At 64.4% G+C, this 19,068-nt stretch overlaps 2 protein-coding genes across 3 annotated transcripts; both read right to left on the reverse strand.

The window, feature by feature from the left end:
- Window positions 1–340: 340 nt before the first annotated feature.
- Window positions 341–1,835, reverse strand: PHPT1 (phosphohistidine phosphatase 1). Its single transcript, XM_051637043.1, has 3 exons — window positions 1,667–1,835; window positions 1,193–1,317; window positions 341–699 (listed from the first exon to the last, which is right to left on the reverse strand). The coding sequence occupies exons 1-3, from the start codon at window positions 1,803–1,805 to the stop codon at window positions 607–609; spliced, it is 357 nt and encodes a 118-aa protein (XP_051493003.1). The 5' UTR covers window positions 1,806–1,835; the 3' UTR covers window positions 341–606.
- A 584-nt stretch (window positions 1,836–2,419) lies between these two features.
- On the reverse strand, window positions 2,420–11,106 carry AJM1 (apical junction component 1 homolog). Of its 2 annotated transcripts, XM_051636929.1 has the most exons (3): window positions 10,976–11,106; window positions 7,741–7,814; window positions 2,420–5,865 (listed from the first exon to the last, which is right to left on the reverse strand). In XM_051636929.1, the coding sequence occupies exon 3, from the start codon at window positions 5,803–5,805 to the stop codon at window positions 2,554–2,556; it is 3,252 nt and encodes a 1,083-aa protein (XP_051492889.1). In that variant the 5' UTR covers window positions 5,806–5,865; window positions 7,741–7,814; window positions 10,976–11,106; the 3' UTR covers window positions 2,420–2,553. The 2 variants fall into 2 exon arrangements, with proteins under 2 accessions (XP_051492889.1, XP_051492890.1); XM_051636930.1 differs by lacking the exon at window positions 7,741–7,814 and having other exon boundaries at window positions 10,976–11,000.
- Window positions 11,107–19,068: the final 7,962 nt, after the last annotated feature.

The following is a 19,068-nucleotide window of genomic DNA, read 5'->3' on the forward strand; positions in this document are numbered from 1 at the left end:
AATGCTCTACCTTCACACGTGATCTACTGCTAGGGTGGGAACAGGAGTATTCTTCCAAACCACGCTCCCTAGCAGCTTGGCTCCCACCCAGCAAATGAGGATAGTCCTTGCCCTGAGAACACCCTGCCCTTCCCTCTGTCGAGCATGGGGACTCATCCCTTTCTCCTCACCTGCATCAACCCTTCCCAAGGATAATCCTGATGCACCTTCTGCTGTCTCCACCCCAGACCCTGCCAGACCAGGCCCCCCATGAGGGGCTGGCACCCCAGGGGGTCATTCCTGCTGTAAGGAGCTACACCACAGGCCTGGGGAGCCAGGAACATGTCACCATGCAAGGAGCTTCACTCCCCAACGTGTTTAATTTTCACATACACGTGTGGGACATACCCCTGGCCACCAGGAAAGCCAGGGTGGAGGCCCAGCTTCACCAAGGCTTTGCCGCGCTGTGCCGGGGAGGAAAGGGGCACCCGTGGCACGTGGGAAGTCTGGTAACAGTGGAGAATGGGTCAGTTCAACACAAAGGAAAACCAGGAGAACCCAGGGTGCTGCAGAGCATGGGGAGCCTGTGCCAGTTCCAGGCTAGCACAGCTGCCCAGCCAGAGACAGTCAGTAGCCTTCATCTGCCCAGGTGATCTCGTAGTCCGGATACTTGGCTTTCAGCTTCTCTGTAGTCACAGAGTGGTCCGCTCGCCCGAAGCCCTGGCAGAGGAGAGAGGGTCCTGCAGTGGAGCTGAAGCAGTCAGCACCCATGGCAGGGCTCAGTGAACTCCTGAGGCTGCTCACTGCAACCAGAGCCCCTGACAGCAGCCTCTGGCAGCACGAGATGCTGCCGAGTCCGTGTCTATAAAGGACCAGTCGGCTCTGACCCGACCCCTCAGCGGCAGCAGCTCAGCCTGGCTCTAGCTGCCAGACAGCAACAGCGCCCAGGCACGGGGACAGTGCCACCCTGGAGCTGGGCAAACCGGCACCAGCATCACCAACACCCTCCCCGGGGCGTGCAGAGGGACACCGAGATGACACAGCGCCCCAGGTCTGTCCTGGCAGCGCCGCTGCCCTGCAGCGCTGCTCGGCTCCCGGGGGGCACGGCGCGGGCTCGGCCACGGGCAGCAGGACGGGCACGGGCACCTGCGCCGCTGCGGGGAGAGAGAAGCTTCCCCCACGGGTGGGTGCCCCGGACCCCCCTCTCGCTTACCACGGAATACCCGTAGACGTGTATCTTCCTCTCCTCGGGGCGGTGGGCGAGGCGGCCGCCCCCCAGGCACTCGCAGTCCAGGCCCCGCCGCGCCAGCTCCTGCGCCGTGCGCTCCAAGATGTCGGCTGCGAGGGAGGGAGCCGTGCAGCGGCGGGGCGGGCACCGGGACCCGCCGCCTGCGCAGCGGGGCCCGCCCGGGGCAGCCCCTCGGCAGCTCCCGGGCCCAGCCGCTGCCTGCGGGGCGGGGCGCGGCGTGAGGCGCCCCCGGTACCCGAGCGGGCGGGACAAGCCCCTCCTGCGCGGCCCCGCCAGCAACCCCGAGCCCCCCCGAACGCCTCCGGGGACCCCAACTACCTGCCCAGACCCCCTGAGACGCTCCCGGGGATCCCGACTCCCCACCAAGGGCGCCGAGACGCCCCCAGGTCCCGTCCGTCCCCGGGCTCGCCGGCGGTGCCGGTGCCCCGCGCCGCTCACCGTGGTACTCGGCCCAGCCGTGGCCGCGCACGACGTCCTTGCCGGGCCCGCCGGCCGCGCGTACGCGCACCAGCACGTACTTGAAGACGCCGCCGTCGTCGATCTCCACGTCCGGCACCTCCGACAGCGCCGCCGCCATCGCGCCCGCCCCGGCCGCCGCGCCCCGCCCCTTCCGCCCCGCGCCCCGCCCCTTCCGCTCCGCGGCCAATCAGCGCCCGCGGGAGCCGGGCCCTCCGCCGCCGCGGCAGGAGCGCACGGCGGGGCCCCTGGGGGGTCGGGGCTGCGCGGGGTCCCCCGGCCCTGCCCTGTGCCTTACGAGGTCCTGGGGCAGCCGGGGGCACCTTCTGCCCCCGTCACAGGGACCGCGCTGCAGCCAAAGCCCAGACGGGACCACGCTCAGGACACAGACGCTGTAGGAACAGACCTTGTGCAGCCCAGAACCGCGCGGGGCCCCTGCCCCACACCCGGCAGCGCTGCCGGCAGCACCCGCGGCTGGTCCGCGGGACCCCGCGGCGGGGGAGCACGGCCCGGGAGGGCTGGGCAGGGTGTGGGCAGGGCTGGGGGGCTTTGGGTGTACAGACAGCTGGGCTGTCGGGTGGGCAGGGGGTGGGGAGTGCGGGGGGGGCCTCCACCCCAGCCAAGCAGCGCTCACCCCAAGAGGGCTCTGCAGGGTCTTGCCACGATGCTGGCTGGGACCCGCACCCCGCAGCGCACCTCGGGCCGTGCTCCCGGCGCCCCACGGCCTCCCCCAGCCCTGCCCCCACAGCCGACACCGGCTGCCTGCAGCCCACGGCAGCCTCCTCCCCTCGCTGCCGCATCCAATGGGACAACACCTATCTACAAAGTGGGGTGACCCGGGGGTGCTGGGGGGCAGTCCCACCCCGTGTTCACATGATGTCGTCCAGGAGGTTGGGGCTGGCCACCCAGTCGAGGGTGCGGGGCTCGGAAGCTGCCATGATCATGCACATGAACTGTTTGCCCGTCCTCTTGTCGATGGGGTAGATGGTGGTGGGGGTGAAGCGCTTGTTGCTCTCCACGAAGTCGCAGAGCTGCTCATAGACGGCGGGGAACTCGTGCCGCAGGAAGACGCCGCGGATGCGTAGCTCCCGCTGGATGTTGATGAAGCAGACCTCCCGTGCCTTGCGGCCCTCCTCCCCCTCCTTGTCGATGTCTGCTGTGCCAGGCGGCGGAGTCAGGATCAACGTCTCCATGTCCCGCTCCTTCTTCAAGATCTTCTTCTCAGGGCTGGAGGAGGCTAAGGCCACCTTGGCATATTTCCTGACCGTTGGCACCTGCGCCTTCGGCGACGGCCTCTCCGGCACTTTTTGGGTGACAGCCACAGTTACATTCAGCAGGAAACATTCGTTGGGGTCGTACTGGTTGCCCGTCTCCCGCAGTTCCTGAGCGTACTCCCCCAGGTTGTCCGAGTAGCTGTCAAGCTCCCGCAGGGACAGGTAGGTAGGGGACATCAGCAGGCTCTCCAGCCCAAACTGCAGGAAGTTCTCAGCTGAGCCAGCATTGGGGAAGCCCAGGAAGAGGACACCGCGGCCGCGGGAGAGGTAGCCCACCTTGGCAATGCGTGAGAAGGCCTTGTGCACCTCCGTGTTCTCCCGGCAGAACTGCAGGACGTGGCGGCAGACGCTGCCCACACGCCCGTAGACACAGCTCTCCTTGTGCGTGTCCCAGTCCTCCCGGCGGCAGTGCCGGGAGCAGTAGTAGGTGTAGCAGCTGTGGCATGACTTGAAGTAGAGGCAGGCGTTGAACATGGTCTCTGTCCGCCGGCACTTGGCATTCGAACACATCATCATGTCGTCTTCCTCCGCGCTCAGGTCAGGCGAGCAGTTCTCTGGTGACTTCTCAAAGGGGCCAACGGACAGTGGGGCTGGTGGAGGGCGCGGGGCACTATCGCGGGAGCTGGGACCCGGCTGCTCCTTCGTAGGTCGGGGTCCCTTGGGCACACTGAGGGGGACCTTCCTGCCCTCACCCTTTCGGGGGGGCCCTGCGGTGTTGCTGCTGCTGCTCAGAAGCTGCTTGAGCTGCTCGGCAAGGCTGTCCCTGTCCCTGGCACGGTGGCCTGGTGCTGGCTTATAGTCAATCACCAGGTCAGTGATGAGCTCGTCCAGCTGCTCCAGGCTGCGCTGGCGCCCTGAGCCGCTCTCCCTGGGGATGGGCTGTGGGGCGCAGGGCACGGCATAGGGACCACACTCTCGCCCTGTGTCCAGCATGTCCCAGCTGGCTGAGCGCCTCTCGCTCCGGCCCAGCCCTTCAGCACGGATGTCATTGTCAGTGATGGTGATCTCTGGAGTGACGTACCAGGAGCGGCCCGGGGGACCACGGCCACCATCGCTGTGGACCCTCTCAAGGATGGAGCTCTCTGAGAGGGACAGAGCGGCGTAGCGCTTGGGGGAGCTCGATAGGTTGATGACCACCGGCTGCCGGCGCTCCTCAGGGGATAAGGCACGGTGCTGCTCCTGGGCCAGCAGGTTCTCATAGCTGCGCCCGCGCTGCAGGGCCTCCTCCCTGTGACCTGCTGGCGCCAGGATGTTATCCCAGGATTTGGAGTAGTGCTGGCTCTCCCTGCCCAGCCGTGGCGGGGTGACACTGTAGCTGCCGTGCCAGGAGGAGAGCATGGCCTCCCGGCCAGCTGGCTGCGGGGCAAAGCGGGACACCTGCAAGGTCTGGTAGGGCAGTGCACCCCTCTCAGGGCAGAACCACTCCCTGAAGTGCAAGGGCTGGGCACTGCGGGGTGGGGGGCACGTCCGTGACAGCACCTCCCGCTCCTGGTACCTCCCGTAGTCTTCGGCATAGAATAGCCGGGCGGAGGAGCCGAGGGCCGGGTACGTCCGGGCATCCTCGGCATAGAGGGTTTTGATAGGGGTGCTGCGGGGGGCGTAGAAGCGGGGCTCGTCCCCGTAGAAGGCACAGGCAGGTGCCTCCTGCACTGGGTACCCCCGTGCCTCCTCCACATACAATGTTCGGGGTGGCACCGTGTGGACAGCGGCTTTGGCCGGGTCCTCGGCATAAAAGTGCTGGGGGACGCCATGGCGGCCGGGGTAGGGGTAGCTGGCGTAGCCAGAGCTGCGGAGGGGCATGGCTGGGCTGGGGCATCGTGCTGGCTCCTCCATGTAGAAGAACTTGGCAGGGACTCCAGGAGCCGAGAAGGTCATGCAGCCCCGCTCAGGGTACTCCCGGAACTCCCGCGAGGCCGGCACCGGCACCGTCTGGTACGCCAGCGCCCGGGGGTCTGCCTCATAGTAGTTGCTGGGGTAGGGCAGGAGGGGGGGGTCCCCGCTGTAGGAGTCGCTGGGGGTGGGTGTGCGGGAGGCTGAGCCCTGCCTGCTCCCCGGCACGGCCAGGCCTCCGCGGGCAGCCCCGGGGGCGCGGCACCACCGTGGGGGTTCCTGCCGGCTGGGGGCTGCCCGCAGGCTGCGTGCCGCGTGCACCAGCACCGCCTCGTCTGGCTTGATGTCCACCCGGCACTTGACGTGGGGGCTGGCGCCCACCTTGGCACCTTGTCCCTCCTCCAGGCAGTTGCTGCCCAGGCAGAGTGGGGAGATGCGGCTGACGCTGCTGCGCTGCGGTTGCAGCTTGATGGGGTGCACCTCGTTAGCCAGCACCCGCAGTGGGACCTGTCCATCCCGGCGCGGTGAGGGCTCGGGCCGGGAGGCCTCCCGCGCCACCCGCAGCACCTCCCGCCCGCGCCGCGCCGGCGGTGGCGATGCCGAGACGGCGATGGGCACGGTGGTGAAGGTGGGCTTCACCCGCGGCGCGCTCTTCGAGCGGGCCCGGCGCTTGGGCTCGCTCCGAGGCAGCGGGGCTCGGCTGGCGTAGGGGTCTGGTTTTGGGGGTGCCTGCCGGCCTGGCGGCCCTGGCGTGGGCTCGGGGGTGCCGGGGCGCAGACATGGCCGCTCCATGGCCGGGGGGGTGCCCAGCTGCTCGTCCAGCGACTCGAGGAAGTCAAAGCTCCTGCAGTGGCGCTTGTTGAAGGGCTGCGGCTCGCGGGGCAGGGACAAGGACATGGAGGCGTCACATCGTGCCAGGGGCTGGCAGACAATCAAATCCTTGGGAGCTGCACTGGCCACCTTTATGTCTTGGTACACCGTAGACACCAGGATGTCAGGTGGGTCTGTTCGTGTCATCTTAAAAGCGACTCTTCTGCCAGCTCCCCTTCAGATGGCCTCAGAGGAAGGCAGCCAGCTCTGCAAGAGAACAGGCAAGGCACCTAAATCCTGGTGGGGACCTCAAGGAGCTGTGATGGTGGTGGATAAATCCCCACAGCTCCTGGCTGAGGGGGAGGTTTTTGGCCACCTCTTCAGAAATGAGGGCTTGGGGGTGTCCCAGCCTCCACTGCTGCTGTTAGGAATTGAATCCCTACTGGGGGAGAGCTAGAAAAAGGCTCCAAATCCAGGGTGCAGATGGCAGGGCACCCATGGGTGCAGCGGGTACCGTGCAGCAGCTGGGGAGGGGTGCCAGCTCACCATGGGGAGAGGAGGCCACCAACCGCCATGCCCCTGTTCTTGGCTGCACAACATGGGGACCCTTTTTCAGCATTGCAGGAAATGGTGGCTCTGAACAGGGTCAGGAGGACTCAGCACCAGGATTGTCCATAGTGGGTGGGGGTCGTGTGCCCAGCCTCAGCTGGGAATGTCTGAGGGGCTGTGGGACCTCCTGGGACCATGTGCGCCCACATCCCAGCACACGCTGTGCCCAGCACCAGCATGACAGGCAGCACAGACAGGAGCATTGCACAGGAGTGGTACCAGGAGCACCCACCATGGTGGCTGGGAAGCCTCCACTGCTCTGGGACTCTGTGGGGGCAGGAGCTTTACCCCCTCCCCATGGTGGCTGCACCCACCTAGCCCCAAGATCACCCCTGTGGGGCACCAGCAGTCCTGGCTGGCTGCAGCCACGTCACTCCCTGAGGCTGCTCCAGCCAGCGTGGGTGGCACCTGGGCTGGCAGAGTGCTGCCGTGGTGGTGCCCCAACCCTGTGTGCCACCAGTGACTCCTCCACCCCTTTCCAAAGCTCTGAGCAGGACAGACCAGGGTCATTCTATGACAACCCCATGCCAGAGGGGCTGTGCTAGCTCAGCACCCACCTGCTTTTTCCCCACCTGTGTCCTGAGGCCATGACACATCTCCTGGGCTGGAGATGGAGCAGGATGGCAGCTGCAGCTCCTGTGGAACACGAGGTCTGGCACCCACCATGCACCAGCACCGTGCACCCCACCTGCTCTGGGATGATGCCAAACGGGTGCCCAGGGTGTGCAAACACCCAGCCACATGTGTGATGCAGCTTTGTGACAAGGAGGGACATCAGCACAACTCCTTCCTTCCTGAGTGACCCAGGGAGAAGACAAGGTGGTTTGTGCCCAGGACCTGTTGAGTTGTGGCACTGATCTTCACCCACAGCCCCCTGCGAGCCAGCTGCCATCGGTACCCAGGGGACATACAACCAGCTCTGCCCATGGCAGGGATACTCTGCCAGCACTAACACTCATCACAGTCTCTCAAGGTTTGTTTTTTTGGCCACAGGGCCATTGGGCCCAGAAGCAACAGTGCCAGCTGCTCCATGATACCCTAAGGGTGCACAGCAAAGGCCAGCAAGAGGCTTTGGGCTTAAAGATCAGCAGAAGACCACAGGGAAGGTGTTTCTGGGAGGACAAGAATCAACTTTATTTGGCAAGAAGAAGTATTGACCATACAGAGAAGGGATGGGGGCTTGGCTCCCCTCCCTATTAACTGGATAAAGCCCTGTCCTGCCCCAAAGCTGGGGGGGAAAGATGCTGAAGCTGAGGTGAAGCCAGTGAGGTTGGGGTGCCTGTCCCTGGGGGCTGGGGAGAGCTTGATGCCAGGAGGAGACAAGGGTCCCAGTACGCCTGTGGGGCTAGGGGAGCAGGTTTGCTCCCGTAGCAGGGGCTCAGCATCGGCCCCACCGCAGTACAGCATAGGGAGCTGGGCAGAGTCCAGGAGGGCAGCACCCCATGGCACAGCGATGCCAACAGCAGCATTGGAAAGCCTGTCCCCATGGTGTCAGGGTGGCTGGGGACAGGGAAGCACAGCCTGGGGTCCTACCTGGTCCGGCAGCAGCAGGGAGGGGGTGGGTGGGTTGAGCTGGCTGAGAACCCCTTGGTGGCTCCATCCCAGCACTGCAAAATCAAAAATGTACATGAGGGAACCCTCAGTCACACTGAGGGGTGGCTGCAGGGGCCATGGGGTGCCTTGGGGGGCCATCAAGCACACCAAGAGTCCCCTGCAGTCACAGCCCTGCTGAGCCAAATCAAGCTGTGGCCCAGCAAGGACACAGTACCCTAGGGATGTGGCTACAGCATCCCCTGGGCACTGGCAGGTCCCCCCACGCACCCCAGCAGCCCCCGGTAGCTGTGGGGGATGCACCGACAGTGCAGTGCTGGCATCCCCGGTGCTGCCTGGGGTTGCCATGGTTTCTCCGAATTATTCCTCCTCTGCGAAGCCAGTGTGGGTGTGTGGGGAGGCGGCTGGGCTGGGGGAGCTGGGGCTCTGCAGCACCACAGGCAGAGCAGAGCATCCACAAAGCCACAGGCACCCTCTGCCCATCAGGGGGCTGAGCCGAGATGGCCCCACCAATGTCACTAGTGCCACCATGGTCCCACACCCCACCTGTCCCTGACACTGAGTCCTCTTCGCTTGCCCACCCCCCAGCTGGTGCGTGCTGGTTGTCCCTCTCTTCAGCTCCAGCCCTGCCCAGGGTCTCCAGGCTGGGTCACACCGGGGATGCCAGTACCAGCTGGCAGTGCTTTCAGGGCTCATTGACTTCCCTGCATAGGGGCACATGGCCCCAGGGGACACAGCCAGCCCTATGCCCATGTCCCCACCCCAGGTGGTTTGTCACAGAGCCCCCTGTGCCCTCGCTGCTGGGCAGGACTCAAGGACACCTCTGCCCAGCCTGTACCCAACATAGTAGCCCCCCTCCGGCACCCCAGCCATGCTGTCAAGGGGCACTCAGTGGGACCTCCCCAGTGCCAATCCACAAGGACCACACCACGGCTCAACTTGGCACTGCTGTGGGGCCTGGTGACACCCACACACCCGCAAGACCACCAGCCCCGAGCCCTGCACCCACCACTGCCTGCACCCCACACCTGGCTCCCTGCTCCCACTGTGATGCCCTGGAGCACCCAGCTCCAGCTCTGGCAGCTCTGGCAGCTCTGGCAGCTCTGGCAGCTCTGGCCCACGGGAGCAGCTTGAGAGCATGGGGGTGCCAGGAGCCACCAAGGATGCCAGAGGGGCCTGGCATGGCTGCCCTGAACTGGGTCAATGCCAGCACATGCAGCCAGTGCAGTGGGGCTCTGCAGTGCTCTGCCAGCCCACACCTCGCTGCCTGGGCACTGCAGCGCCCTGCCTGCCCCATGCCCATGGTGAGGGTGCTGCCTGCCTGCTCTGCACTGAGTACTCTGCTAGGATGGTACGTAGGCACTGCACACGCTGCACTGAGCGCTACCAGGGCACTACCCCTCAGCCTGCTTACACTGCCTGCACACTGCCCTCATGCTGCCTGTACACTGCACAGAACGCACTGCCAGGGCACTGCCCCATGCACTGCTTCTTCATTGCCCCAGGCTGCCTGCACACACTGCCCTGCCCGTGTGCTGCCCTATGGCCTGCCCCACACACACACTGCAGTGGACACTGCCAGTGCACTGCCCTATGCACACTGCCTGGGCAGTGCTGCACACCCTGCCCAAAGGCAGTGTTCTGCTGGGGTGCTGCCTGGGCCCACTGCGCTGGGAGTGCTGCCAGCGCGGTGCCTACACATGCAGTGCCCTGGGCACCCTGCTGCTGCAGCACCCTGCAGGCAGCCCAAGCACGCTGCCAGCACATGCTGCACTGCACCCAGCTCACTGCCCGCACTGCCCCACAGGCACTGCCAGCACCCGCACTGCCCCGAGCACACTGGATGTGGCTGCAGCTGGAATCATGGCCAGGGCAGCACTGCTCATGCCCTCCCACCACCATGCTGATGATGCTGAAGCACCACGGTGAGTGCAGTGGGCACTGCCAGCCCACAGGCCTGTGCACCCTGCGAGTGCACTGGGAGGGCACTGACAGCTGCCTGCGCTGCCTGGCACTGCCTGCAGCTGGGGAGCCCACTGCCCCTGGCCTCTGCCCTGTGCAGGAGGGAAATAGACACCAGGCACATTGCACTGCCCCTCCACACACACCCATGCCCCCACATTCCTGTGCCCCTGGCAACCCCACATCCCCTCCAGCCCCACCTGAGCCCCCTCAGCGCTCCTGCACACATGGCTTCAAGGCTATAGCCCCCACTGGGTGCCCCCACACACCTGCACCCCTGGAGGACTCATCCTGTTGGAGGGAACAGCACCCCCAGCTCCCACCCAGGAGGCCAGCCCCAGTGCTGGCATCTGTGTGAGGGGTAAGCAGCACTCCTAGGGGCAGCAAGGGACAGACACCCTCACTCCAGCCCCTGGTGCCCCCCGGCCCCCCTCTCTGCCGGCCAGGCCCTGGCACCCATCAGGGAGGGGCACCCCCAAACAGGCAAGGCCAGGGGGCTGCGGGGGTGGCTGGAGGGGAGCAGTGCTGTCCTGGCCACTGTTGCCTGCGAGCCCCGCAGCCCCCAGAGCAGTGGCCCCGTGCTGCGCACAGGCACTGGGAGGAACCGGGAGGCACTGGGAGAACCGGGGGGCAGCGGGGCCGCTGGGCCGCGCCGGGAGCAGCGCCCGCCCCGGGGCCGGCACTGCCGGGAACCAGGGGGAGATGGCCCAGCCCGGGCACTGCGGCGGCAGGGGATGGGGATGGGATGAGGATGAGAGACACGGGGGGATGGGGTGCGATGGGTTGGGGATGACTCGGCCCGGAGGATGGGGATGGCCTTGGGGGGCCTGGAAGGCTGGAATGCAGAGGGCACAGGGGGATGAGATGGGGATGGGGATATAGGGCATGGGGGGGGCTGAGATGGGATGGAATGGGGATGGGGATATAGGGCATGGGGGGGGCTGAGATGGGATGGAATGGGGATGGGGATATAGGGCATGGGGGGGGACGGGGGGGGCTGGGCTGGGATGAGATGGGATGGGAAGGGATGGGCATTTTTTTAGTCTTACGTGGGGGGAGAAGATGGGCCATTCTCCAGAGATGGCTCGGGAGGGTCTCGGGGGAACGGGATGGGGATGTGGAACACGGGGGGATGAGATGGGGGCTCCGGGTGGGTGAGATGTGATGCGATGGTCCGGGGGATGTTAAGGGAATGGCCCGGTCGGGGTCCCCCGGGAGTACGACAGGCCCCCGCCCCTGCCCGGGCCCCCCTTACCTGCCTCGCGCCGGTCGCTCCCGCGGCCCCGCCGCATCCCCGCCGCGCTAGGCTTGGGCTGCCGCCGCCGGGGCCATGGCCCGGCCTGGCTCCGCCCGATCCGGCACGGCACGGCACGGGCCGACAGGGCTCGGTTCGGCCCGACGTTCCGCCGCGGCCGCTCGGCTCTGCCGCCGCTTGTTTTCCCATAAATACGGCAGGCGGAGTTACCGGCCGGGGCAGGGACCGGGAGCCACCCACCGGCACCGCCCCCGGCCCCGGTCCCCATCACCGGGCCCTGCGCCCCGGCTCCGCTGGGACCCAGCCCCATCCTACCCCCCGCATCATCCCCTATCCCACTGCGGAACCCCGCGGTCAAGGTCTGGGGGACCCCCGGCATCCCGTGCCACCCTCGCGGTGCCAGCCCTCGGCTGGGATCCTGCCGCACGCCGGGTGCGGGCGCTCGCGGTGTCCCGGGACGAGGCAGCGGTGTCTCCCGGAGCGGTGCCGGGGGGTTCAGCCCCATGCCGTGAGCCCACCACCTTCATGGGCACCTGCCCGCCTGCTGGCAGCCCCGGTGCCGGCAGCCCCCGGGCCCGTTTTCCCATCCTGCCTGACCTTGGCACATCCTCGCGGCCCTGCCCTGCCATGGCCAACTGGGCAGCAAAATCCCCGATAAGCTCCTGGGTGCTGTGACCTTGTTTTCCCTGAGGCTCCGAGGCTGTCGCTGCCTGCAGTGGCCAGAGCCCAGTGCAGACACTCAGCCAGGCCGCAGGCAACGTGCCAAGATGGGCCAAGGCGGCACCCGATAGCTCCTGGCACGCAGCAGGCCCAGAGCTGGAGCTCTGCCTCAGTTTCCCCATCTCCTGCCTCCATGAGCCAGCCCCACAGCCTGCAGCCCTGCAGGCATCCCCAGTGCAGCCGAGGGTCCCAGCACCTGCCGGTGTCCTGACAAAAGGGCCTTGGAGCTGGAGACCCACCAGGAGCTCACGTGGCTCTGAGCCCAGAGCTGGGGTCTGCCGTGCTCCTCGTGGCTCTGCACCGTGACTGCGGGCTGAGATTTCCTTGATTTCAAAATTCTCCACTGCCAAGACCCTTCCCAGGAGCATCCTGCCATGGTCTCCCGTGTCTGCACCAGGCAGGGCAGTGCTGGGGTGTGCATGGGCTTGCAGCATGTTGGTGTTGCCTTCACTTTTTACCCCAAAATACCCCTGTGCTCCCAGGGATGCTGTGGGCACAGCTGATCTCACTGGCACCAGCAGGATGTGTCCCGCCTGGGCCAGTGCTGAGCCCTGGGAACTCATTGCACACATGAACAGGGTGCAGCAGCTGGGTGGGGGGAACTGGGAAGCAGGGCCAGCTCATCCTTGCGGCACAGACAGGGCCAAGCTCTGGACCCCCAGGGTCAAGCTCAGCTGGGTCACACTGTTCCCCCCAGCACTTCCATTTTCCTCCCTGCAGGATGCAGGGCTGGGGCTGCTGCTGCGCCCCTGCCTTCCTGCCCCCACCGCCCCTGGCCCCTGCCCTGCTGCTCCATCTGCTCCCTGCCTGCTGCCAGCCCCGAGCCAGCCAGCCCTGTGCCCTAGCTGGGCGCTGGTGAGGTTTTTGACAAGGTCGCTGATGCACGTGGGAGCCTGGGTCAGGCCCAGGGGGACTGCCAGGGCTCAGCACCCCCTGTGGCTGCAGTCACCCAAACCTTGCAGGGGCACAAATCCTATGGAAGTGCATGGAGTCCTGACACTGCTGTCAGGTGGGCACAGAGATGCCTGTCCTGAGGACATCACCCGTGGTGTCACCCTCTGTCCGTGTAGCTGTGTCCCTGGGAGACACCTGCTATATCGAGGTCACCCATCCAGAGCTTTGCGCTTTTGGGGTGGCCACTGGGCCTTGGCTGCCCAAGTGCAGGGGATGAGTGGGCTGGACTGTGTCCCCCAAGCCCCATGGTGAGGGTCAGCAGGACCATCTGCTCCCCCTGTGCTGCTGCTATTTTAGGCTGGAAAGTACTGAGTGAGTCAACCAGGCCATGTCACCGGAGATGGCAGCGCCACAGCATGTGCTGCTTTTGGCTGTGACACCCCCCGGCCACCCATGGAAGGGGGGCAGCCCCAGCCGAGCCCCACAGGTTCTGAGAAACTCCAGGGTGGCCACCGGGCAGGGGTGGGGGGCTGTGCCCTCACCTTGTGCTCACTGGCCACACGGGTGGCAGCCCCTCGGATGGACAGAGAGGCACAGCCAGCAGCAGAGCCCCGTGTGAGCAGCAGGGCTCTGCAGGGAGGGACAGGACTGGCCCCTGCCCCTGTTGCAGGGAACACTGCTGTTGGGTCCCCGCCATAGCTGTGCAGGTCCAGGCTTGTCCCCAGCCGAGCTGCTGGGGGCCCCTGTCCTGGACACGGGGAACACGCGAGCAGCCAGGGGGATGACACGAGCCAGGGCTCGTTCCTGCAGCCCTGCAAGAAAGCGGCCAGGTCGGCGCCTGTCGCCAGACGGGAGCAGCTCCTGTCCCCATGTCCGGGGTGTGTGATTTTGCTGCCCCACCGCGGCTCGCCATCAGGGCCAGGAGCAGCCGGGCTGGGCCGGTGGGGGGCAAACCTTCTCCTCTGCTGGGGTTTCTGTCTGCTCAGTGCTAGGTCCTCCCCCAAGCCCAAAGGGGAGAGGAGTAAAGATGGGCGCTGCATACCCGTGGCTCAGTTTTCCCACCAGCTCCTGCCCTGATCCCTGCTGAGTCCCCGGTGCCACAGAGGTTGCTGTGGCTATTCACGCTGATCATTCACCCAGTGCCAGCAGGCTCTGCTGGGGTGGGCAGCACCAGCTTGGGCAGAGGGCTTGGTCTGTGCATCTCCCTGTCATCACGTCTGCATGGGACAGGCTCAGCCATGCCCATCAAGGGGGAAACTGAGGAAGGGAGGAACAACATGCTCACTTGCCACACTGGGGTCTGTGGTGGCTCTGGGTGCTTGGCCAGCCCAAAACCAGGACAGCTCTTGGCTGGGTGGGAGCACACTGGGGCTCACATCTCTCCTACACAGGCCTGGGGGGATCTCACCAGGCCTCCCCAAGGACCTGTCTACCAGGACCACCTGGAGCTGGGAATGCAGAGCTGGAAAATGACACAGACTGGCACCTGCAGCCACCCACCAACCCCATCCTCAGAGAACACCCACCCCCTGTGGCTGCAGCAGAGCCAGGTGCCTCCTCACTCCATCTTGCCAGTCCTGCTGCCAGGGTCACCTAGAGTCCCGTTCTGTCCCCGGCTCTCCCACACATGGTCATTGGTGCCTCACTCCAGACGTGTGCCAGGGAGTGGTTGCAGGGGGACCTGGGAGCCAGTCCAACACCATGCACCAGGACAATGATAAAAACCCCAAAGGTTTCACAGCAACTGGCCCAGCCCAACCCCTGCCCCCTCCCTGCTCACTCCTGAGATCCAACATCCACCTGGCTTGGGGTGTTGTATCTCCCAAGGACCAGCCCTCTGTGCCCCCTGGTGCAGCTCAGAGAGGAAAGGGCACACCCAAAGTGGACAAGGGATGCTGACCCTGGTGGGGCTGGGCACAGCTGCAGGCCCCACTCTCCAAACCTGCTGGGCACAGGGCTTTCCAGGCCCCAGCTTTCATGTCACACAAGGAGCGGAGACTTGCATGTGGCAAGGGACAGGGGAGGCTGGTGGGGACCATGCATACATGGGTAGAGGAGGACAGCTCTGGCTGTGCCAGTACAGGGCAGTTTCTAAGCTAGAAAGACCTTTCTGGGCATTTGCAAACATGGCAGCTCTCTGCCAGAGCCGCAGCAGGGACGCAGGTACAGGCAGGAGGAGGTGGGCAGCCAGTGAAGGCCTCCAGCAAGGGGGTTTTTCAGGACTTCCCCAGCCCCAGTCTGGCAGCAGGACTGGGGCAAGGGTGTGGTGGTGTCAGGGTAGCCCAGCATGGCCCAGTCCAAGAAGGCAAAAGGGGGTGATTCTTCAGAGAAGCTCATCAAGCAACCGGGGAGAAGTGATTTGAAGGATGTTGCCCACAGAAGCTGTGTCTGCCTCTGCCATGTGCACTGGCCTCATGATGGAGCAAGGGTGAGACAGCACATGTATCCCCCATGGATGCACCTTGTACTAAGGCTGCAGACCCGCTTGCTCATCCCAACAGATGAGCAGGTTGTGCTCTGGGACCTGCTCCAGCAGGATGGGACAGGCTGCCAGATGCCAAGCAACCAGCAGGTCCCCAAAACGCTCTGCCTGGGGAGATGGGGGCCAAGCTGCCCTCCCGCTGGGTGCCCCTGCAAGCCCAGGGAACAGGACAGGCTGAGCCTGCCCGGCAGATGCCGGGGGCTGCCTGGGGCGGTGGGTGCGGGACACGGCAGCTCCCCCCGGCAGCTCCGGACCTGCTGCTGCCCGGCACAGAGGTTGCCACGCGGGTGTTGCTGGTGAAGGGCCGGGTGGCCCCGATGGCAGCGCGGTGAGTCGAGAAGGAGGCGAGGAGCCCGGTGCGGGCCGGGCAGCTCAGCACGGGGACCGCAATGGGAAGTGACAGCCCGACCTCGGGGCCACCCGCGGACGGAGCCGCCGCTTCGGGGCGATTGCACCCGCGGGGTGACGACTCGGGCAGAAACGGGGCCGGGGCATCGCTCGAGCTGAGCGTGAGCAGCCCCGGTGAGGCAAGTGAGGAGATGACTTGTGGGTCTGACCTGGCTTTGGAACGCAGCAGGAGCACCTGCAGACCCGTGGCACTGGGCGCAGGAGTGGGTGGATTTTTGGACCAAGCATGGAGGCGGGGCAGGACGGTGCTGAAGGGGAGGCAGCGGGGGTGGGTGCCCCTGGCTCAGCAATTTGCTGGGTCACTCCCTGTGGGCGCTGCAGCCCCTGGAGCAGGGCTTATGGCAGAGGGCTCCAGCACTGGGGAGCGGGGCGAGGCGCCCCAAAATGGGACTGGGGGGGTTGTGGCACCCTCCTATGGCCACCCTGTGGGAGAGCTAGAAACATAGATTGGTTTGGGTGTGAAGGGACCTTAAAGACAATCTAGTTCAGCCCCCTGACATGGACAGGGAAAATCTCTCACCAGCCCAGGTTGCCCCAAGCCCCATCCAACCTGCTCTTGAACACTTCCAGGGATGGGGCAGCCACAGCTTCTCTGGGCAACCTGGGCTCTGAGGTCTCCCCAGAACCTTTTATTCTCCGGGCTGAACAACCCCAACTCTCCCAGCCTGTCTGCAGAGGAGAGCTGCTTCAGCTCTCAGATCATCTGTGGTCTCCTCTGGACTTGCTCCAACAGCTCCATGTCTTCCCTGTGTTGTGGACCTCGGAACTGGACCCAGCACTGCAGGGGGGAATCACCATAGTGGAGCAGAGGGGGAGAATCCCCTCCCTTGCCCTGCTGACCATGCTGCTGGGGATGCAGTCCTGGATACAGTTGGTTTCTGGGCTGCAAGTGCACCTTGCTGGCTCATGAGCTTCTCATCACCCAACACCCCCAAGTCCTCCTCCTCAGGGCTCTCAATATGAGGGTCACAGACACTCAGAACCTTGCCAACCCCCAGGTATCCTCGGAAGAGCCCATCTGGGGACCTATGCACAACATGGATGGCCCTGGGAAGGTGTCAGGGACACTGTGCAATTCCCCAGTCCCTCCCACACTGCGGAATTCACAGGAGGGACTAATACTGGACACCTTCCCCTTGCCCCAGGCTCATCATTCCCTGGTTGCCATCCTCAGCATGTGGGCAGCCAAGGCAGGCAGTGAACTGCAGCTCCCTGGGGAACAGAGCACCTGTTGTGGGCCAGTGGAGCAGCTTCGTGGTGGTCAGAGCAGGGGCTGGCAGCATCTACCCCCATGGGAATGGGATGAGGTGAGGAGCAGCACAGGCAGCAAGTGGGGGGGCAGGGCAGGATGGGGCAGGACAGCGTCTGGCATGGGCACGGGGAAGACCTCCCACCCACCTGCAAGCTGCTGGGAAATACCCCATTTCCAAAGCAACTTGGGGATCCCGCTGCTGGGAGTGAGGTGGAGATGGGATGGAATAGGATCGGGATGAGGATGGGATGGAATGAGATGGGGAGGGAAGGGGATGGGAATGTGATGGAAGGGGATGCTTGCCCTTGCTCTCTGCCTGCTGGGCACTTTTGCAGCTCCGTTCTGGAGTGCTGCTTCCCTTTTCCCCAAGGAAGGAGCAGCTGAGCTGTCTGGGCCCAGTGTGATGCTCGGGCTGGGTACAGGGGTGCTTTCCACTTCGCCCAGCTTCTCTCCTCCTCTTTCCCTCCCCTCCCTTTCCCCAGCTCTGAAACAAGGGAGAAGTCAGGCCCTGATGCCCACTTCAGGGGCTGGGGAGGGAGTTGAAGCCTGCCCTGCAGCCCCCGACAGCTTTGGTGGCAGAAGAGGGCAACCAAGAAGTCTGTAAAGCTGATGCTGGCTGTAGGATTCCTGCCTGTAAAGAGCATCCTAAACTCCACATTCCCACCTATCTCATCAGCAACAACGGGTCAGCCCCCCCCAGCAACACATAAACCAACCTCGGTGCTGGGTTGGCAACCTCAACACCAGGCAGTGCTGGAGGCATCAAGGCCAGGATGGGAACCTACCACATTGTTCCCTTTCACGGAGCCTTTTCTTGCTAACAGCACAAGAAGGGATGTTTCTCCTACCAGCTCCGGGGAAGAGCTTGCTCTTTTCCCAGCCTTCTGGCTCCTTCCCACAGCCCTTCTACAGCCACCAGCACCAGCTCTGGCTGCAGCTCTGGCTGCAGCTGCCACCCAGGCCAAAACTCAGGCAGAGCTCCCTGTGCCAACGTGTTATCCTAGAGCAGGGAGAGGCACGTGGAAGAATCTCCCAGGTGTCTCTTGACAGCATCTCAGGTGTCCTCCAGCAACAGGAGACACAGCACCCTTCTCCTCCTCCCCTCATCTCACCTCTGCGGTGACAGAAAGCCACACCACTGCGCCCACTCTAGGGTTGGATACTGCCAACAATTTGGAGATCACCAGGAGTTCTAGTTCTCAGACTGGCTTGGTGCCTCAGGGCAGCACCCAGCTCTGAGCACAGCACACATGGTATGTGCACCTCCTGCCTTAACCTGGAACACTGCCTTGGTTTCCCACAGGCTGCTCCATGCCTGGACCCACAGCTGTAGCTGACCATGCCCCATCTCACCTGGCCTGAGCTTACCAGACCCATTCTGAATGTGCCCAGGGACCGTTTCCTTTTGCTCAGCACCTCCCTGTAGTGGTTGAAAGACAAAGGTTGGATACTCACCGCGAGCTGCACCAGGGCCAGGAACACGTGCGTCATGCCTGAGATGGTGAAGACTTGTTTTGGAAGCAAACCCACAAGTTAAAAAGGCTCAACCACTTGCCCTGGTATCTTTTAAGCAGCAGACTGAGCCAACACTGGATTAATTATATTATGGCATGATTGAGACTGTTGCTAGGTTACAGCAACCAGCCCCTAAGCCCATCCTACTGCAGGATTTCCCCAGAATCACTAATCCCTGAGCTCAGGGACATCCCAGGAGGGCAAGCAAGCACTAAGGTCTTGCCAAGAAGCAGAATCTACTCTGCTCTGGTGAGACCCCCCCCTGCAGGGCTGGGTCCAGTTCTGGGGTCCCCAACACAAGAAGGACATGGAGCTGTTGGAGCAAGTCCAGAGGAGCCACAGAGATAATGGGAGTGCTGGAGCAGCTCTGCTGTGGAGCCAGGCTGGGAGAGTTGGGGTGTCCAGCCTGGAGAAGAGAAGGCTCCAGGGAGACCTTAGAGCACCTTCCAGTGCCTGAAGGGGCCCCAAGAAAGCTGGGGAGGGACTTTTGACAAGGGCAGTGAGTGAGTGATACAAGGTGGAACAGTTTAAAACTGGAAGAAGGGAGGTTTAGGTGAGATATTAGGAAGAAATTCTTCCCTGTGAGGGTGGTGACACTGGCCCAGGTTGCCCAGGGAAGCTGTGGCTGCCCCATCCCTGGCAGTGTTGAAGGGCAGGTTGGATGGGGCTTGGAGCAACCTGGACTAGTGGGAGGTGTCCCTGCCTGTGATTCATTCCCTGCTGAAGGGAAGGATGCAAATTCCCACCCCAGGCCTTGACAAGCCAGGGGAAAACCTGTTAGAACCTTGCAGGAGCAACAGAAACAGGGTGAAGCTGACTCCC

The sequence above is a fragment of the Apus apus genome, chromosome 19 (genome assembly GCF_020740795.1).
Source record: "Apus apus isolate bApuApu2 chromosome 19, bApuApu2.pri.cur, whole genome shotgun sequence".
Lineage (NCBI taxonomy): Eukaryota > Metazoa > Chordata > Aves > Apodiformes > Apodidae > Apus > Apus apus.